This window comes from Nycticebus coucang, chromosome 12 (assembly GCF_027406575.1).
Source record: "Nycticebus coucang isolate mNycCou1 chromosome 12, mNycCou1.pri, whole genome shotgun sequence".
NCBI classification, from domain to species: Eukaryota; Metazoa; Chordata; class Mammalia; order Primates; family Lorisidae; genus Nycticebus; species Nycticebus coucang.
Genome location: NC_069791.1, coordinates 82,175,157 through 82,179,943, shown reverse-complemented (window position 1 = coordinate 82,179,943; position 4,787 = coordinate 82,175,157). Strand labels below are relative to the sequence as shown.

The following is a 4,787-nucleotide window of genomic DNA, read 5'->3' as shown; positions in this document are numbered from 1 at the left end:
ATTAATTCGATGAACATCATTCAACTCCTAAGTGTCGAAGATGGCATTTGAACCCAGACAATCTGGCTGCAGAATCTGCATTCTTAACCAGTATTATATGCACCTTCTGATCTCTTTTTTTTTTTTTAATTTGGCCGGGGCTGGGTTGTGAACCCACCACCTCCGGCATATGGGACCAGTGCCCTACCCGCTGAGCCACAGGCGCCGCCCCCTTCTGATCTCTTATAGGTCCAGAAAGGTAAAGGAACTTACATGAGATCTCAATAGGAATTTGCCTTGAAGGTAGCAGGCACAACAGAGAAACACAAGAATTGGGCTCATGCCTGCTGCCCCACTTAAGCACCTGTTAAAACAAAGCCTCCCTGGCCGAAGCTGTTGTTCAAAACCATTTTATTAGGAGAGAAAACACCAGAAGGCTATCTTCTGGAGGCTTCTGGGCCTCACACCTTAGGCAGTGGGGTCCTCAAGCCCATGATCTATTAGGAAAAGACTAAAATAAGGTTCCATGGCTGGGCCACCCTCTGGCTCTTTAGATGCCATGCTCAGTTGCAGGTTCTGTGTCCATTTTTCTAGGTTGGGACTTGAGCTGTGGACGCACAAGCAAGGTCTGCAGGCCCCACAACCTTGACTTCAGAGTTGGCCAGATGGGGTAATTCTGTATACTTGCGGGCAGAGCCACGTGATAGATGGGCTGGGTAGCGTTGCCGGTTGGTGTCCATTTTGGAGAGCACTGCTTGGGGCAGATCTACATGGCATCGAGCAGCTAACGCCACCAAGTAGATGAGGACATCACTAAGCTCCTCTTCAAGCGCTGCCCGTTCCTTGGGAGGCCAGGCTTGGGGACCAGGCTCTTCATCAGGCTTCCACTGACTGCGGGCAGTACACAGAAAGACAAACACAGATGCTAGCTAGGACAATGGGCTCTACCTCCCTTAAGAGCACCCCAGTCCTTACAGCAATGATCTCCCACCTCCCAGGAGGCCCTTCCAAGAACAACTCAACTCATCTGGGCCCTGAATAGTTAAGAGTGGGGGAAGAGACCCTAACAGATAATAGCCAGATCTCTGTGTCTCTTTCTGAGCCAAGGGATGGTAAGAGAACATTTTCCTTGTTGAGACAAAGCTCTAAAACCTAATTCTGGCTTGGCGCCTGTAGCTCAAGCAGCTAAGGCACCAGCCACATACACCTGAGCTGGCGGGTTTGAATCCAGCCCAGCCCACCAAACAACAATGACGGCTACAACCAAAAACTAGCCAGGCATTGTGGCAGGCGCCTATAGTCCCAGCTACTTGGGAGGTGGAGGCAGGAGAATCGCTTGAGCCCAGGATTTGGAGGTTGCTGTGAGCTGTGATGACACCAGCACCCTACCCAGGGCAACAGCTTAAGGCTCTGTCTCAAAAAAAAAAAAAAAAAACCCCACCTACTTCTACTTCTCTTGAGCCTTAGCCATTGCCACCTCAGACCTGGACAACTGCTGAAGCCTTCTACTAATATCCCTGTTAGTTCATCTACTCTTGCCCAGAACAATCTTTTTTTTTTTTGAGACAGAGTCTCACTTTGTTGCCTTCAGTAGAGCGCTGTGGCATCACAGCTCACAGCAACCTCCAACTCTTTGACTTAAGCAATTCTCTTGCCTTAGCCTCCTGAGAAGCTGGTACTACAGGCAACCACCACAATGCCTGGCTAATTTTTGTTGCGGTTGCCACTGCTGTTTTAGCTGGCCAGGGCCGGGTTTGAACCCACCACCCTTGGTATATGGGGCTGGTGCCCTACCCACTGAGCCACAGGCACTGCCCCAGAACAATCTTTTTTTTTTTTTTGAGACAGAGCCTCAAACTTTCACCCTGGGTAGAATGTCGTGGCATCACAGCTCACAGCAACCTCCAACTCCTGGGCTCAAGCAATTTTCCTGCCTCTGCCTCCCAAGTAGCTGGGACTACAGGCATCCGCCACAACGCCTGGCTATTTTTTGGTTGTAGCCGTCATCATTTGGCAGGCCCGGGCTGGATTTGAACCCGCCAGCTCAGGTGTATGTGGCTGGCGCCTCAGCTGCTTGAGCCACTGGCGCAGAGCTAGCCAGAACAATCTTTTAAAAGCAGAATGTCATTTTGTCACTTCCCCAATTAAACCCCACCCCACCAGTGCTTAATCTAAACTACTAACAATGCTCTCCACGTCCTTCATGAGCTGACCCCTGCCTTTTCCTTCCTTCCTTTTTTTTTCTGTTTTTTGTTTATTTATTTATTTTTTTTTTTGCAGTTTTTGGCCAGGGCCGGGTTTGAACCCGCCACCTACAGTATATGGGGCTGGCGCCCTACTTCTTGCCCTACTCCTGGCGCCTTTTCCAATGTTAACACCCACCACTTACTCTCTCTCTCACTTCCCACCTAAAGCCACTCTGACTTTCTGCCTTGCAAACAGGCCAAACTATCACAGGGCCTTTGCACTTCTGCTTCCTCTGCCTTGAATCGAACACCCTCCCGCCCCCCACCCATCTTTCCCATGACTGGCTCCACCCTTAGCTCTGATGTCACCTCCTTAGAAAAGCCTTCTCCCTCTATTACCTGCCACTATGAAGGGAGGAACTGTGTCTGTCTTGTTCAAGGCCATATAATCTTGATTCTGTAAGACCTAGTACAGAGCTGATTATAAATCTGTAATGAGTGGTTTGTCCTCCAGCACATCTCTTTGCCCCTGTTTCTCCATCCTCACAGTGACTGCCCTGGTCTAGGCCTCACCACCTCTAGCCTGGGCTACACCAGCCTCCTCACTGCTCCATTCTCTCAGTGATTCGGCCAATATACCCTGTAGACACAGTGATATTCCTAACACTCAGATCTGGCCAGGTCCTCTGTCTAAACCGTCCATTACTCTGTTGCCCCAAACCTATCTTTCTGGGTTCATCTCTCACCTCTCTCCTCCACCGCCCTATCACTCATTCATACATATATCCTGAGTGGCTACTATGTGCTAGGCTGTGGGACACATCAGAGAACAAACATAAAACATCCCTGATTTTTCTTGAGAAGTTTACACTAAAGGAGTAACAGATTCTCCCTGAATTTACCTTGCCCTTCCTTTCCTGCCTCACTACCTTTCCAATTGTAGTTCCCACTGTCTGAAATGCCCCAGGAAGGTCTTCTATAGAACACTTTCCTTTCAGCTGCAGAGGCAAAGGAAAAGGAGGGCTGTTGCTATCACTCCTTCTTAGACCTGAATCTGTTTTGCTATTTTCATCTTTCTCTCCAGGGGACAGGACGCCCCAACACAGGCACAGAGAACTGGCAGTGAGGTGGGGAAACTGAACCCATGAATGTTTGATGATCAAATAAATGCTCCCTTCCCCCCCCCCCCCAACAGCATGCAGACTCTTCCAGGAAATCTTCCATCTACTCACAAGAGTTCTGCCAACTCCCCAACTTCCCCCACCAAGGCCAGGAGGAGGTTCCGAGGCTGGTGGAATTGGTCCCAATCTCGTTCAGCAGCAAACTCGGCATGGAGGCGTCGGCTGGAATAGGACAAAAGGGTGGAAGCCCAAGTCTCAGAGTCAAGGGGGAAGAGATGCAGCTTCCAAGCAGGTGCCCCAGTGATATGGGGCCACAAGACTAGGGGAGCTTGCAACTAATTCCTTGGAAATCTCCTGTTTATGGAATTTGGTTTCTTCATCTATAAAATGGGTGCGCCCCTGACCTGACCCAACAATACCCTCTTCATTATTCCATCTCCTACTGCTACTTTTGTAGTTCCTATCTCTGTGCATCAAAATCCTATTTATCTTACAATATGCAGTTCCATGATCACTTCACCTAAGAAGCCTTGATTTCCTCCAGCAAAAAATAATGTCTCCCACCTCTCGGCACTTCATTTTTCCTGTGGTACCACCCACTCCTGGAGGTATCCCAGCCCTGGGGAGAAGACGGCTCAGATGCAGGGCTGGGTTAAACCAAGTAAGGTGTGCACTGTTGCGTCCATTTTACAGATGAGTAATTCTCAGATTTGAAAATAACAACTCCAGGGCGGCGCCTGTGGCTCAAGGAGTAGGGCGCCAGTCCCATATGCCGGAGGTGGCGGGTTCAAACCCAGCCCCGACCGAGAAAAAAAAAAAAGAAAATAACAACTCCGGGGCGGTGCCTGTGGCTCAGATGAGGCGGTTAGAAGGCTCGCCCAGAGTCAGCTTTCTTCCCGACCACGTGGTGGGACCCGCCCCAATATGAGAGAGAAAGGGGCACATCTCGCTAGCTCCGGCTGGGCAAGGACTGCTTACATATCCTCGAGCGTGGGCTCTGGGCTAAAGCTGAATCGGCCGACAGGAGCAGGGCCCTCTCCCCGCTTGTCCCCACTCATCTCTCCATCAGCCATTGACAGGACGTCCACGACGCCGCAGCCGCCACTGCCCAGGAGACCCGACAGCCCAAGAGGCTCTGGCGCCACGCTCGGAGCCCGCCTCCAGAGCCACTGACCAATCACAGTCATCCGCCACGGGTTTCACGGGGCGAAGCCAGAGCAAAGACCAATGACTTTCGTGAAGTTTGCTACAGACAGCCCTTACCCTGACTGGACCAATCTGAGGCAGCTTCAAGAGAGCGCTCCTAGGCTCAGGCCCTGGAATTTTCCGGTTGGACCAACATCTTAAAGGTCTAGGTACTAATTCTACCAGAAGAGACGGCAGATAGCGGGAGACCGCAGACGCGCCACTTCCCTTTTGGGCGCCAGATAGCGCCAAAGCGAAATGGCGGTGAAGGGGTGCGCCTGCTTGGTGGAAAACCTTGATAATCGGCCCTATGCCT

General features: G+C 50.9%; 1 protein-coding gene across 1 annotated transcript; it reads right to left on the bottom strand.

Annotated features, from left to right (window-relative positions):
- Window positions 1–356: 356 nt before the first annotated feature.
- DCTPP1 (dCTP pyrophosphatase 1) lies at window positions 357–4,488 on the bottom strand. The gene is made up of 3 exons (XM_053555176.1): window positions 4,265–4,488; window positions 3,398–3,508; window positions 357–870 (listed from the first exon to the last, which is right to left on the bottom strand). The coding sequence occupies exons 1-3, from the start codon at window positions 4,471–4,473 to the stop codon at window positions 570–572; spliced, it is 621 nt and encodes a 206-aa protein (XP_053411151.1). The 5' UTR covers window positions 4,474–4,488; the 3' UTR covers window positions 357–569.
- Window positions 4,489–4,787: the final 299 nt, after the last annotated feature.

What these genes read in the sequence shown, in the direction of transcription:
- DCTPP1 (XM_053555176.1), bottom strand. Translation starts at nt 4,473, where the DNA reads ATGACTGTGATTGGTCAGTGGCTCTGGAGGCGGGCTCCGAGCGTGGCG. An exon ending in GAGCCCACGCTCGAGGATAT is followed by an intron (nt 3,509 to 4,264) that starts GTAAGCAGTCCT and finishes GTCCTATTCCAG; the next exon opens with CCGACGCCTCCATGCCGAGT. An exon ending in GGGGAGTTGGCAGAACTCTT is followed by an intron (nt 871 to 3,397) that starts GTGAGTAGATGG and finishes TACTGCCCGCAG; the next exon opens with TCAGTGGAAGCCTGATGAAG.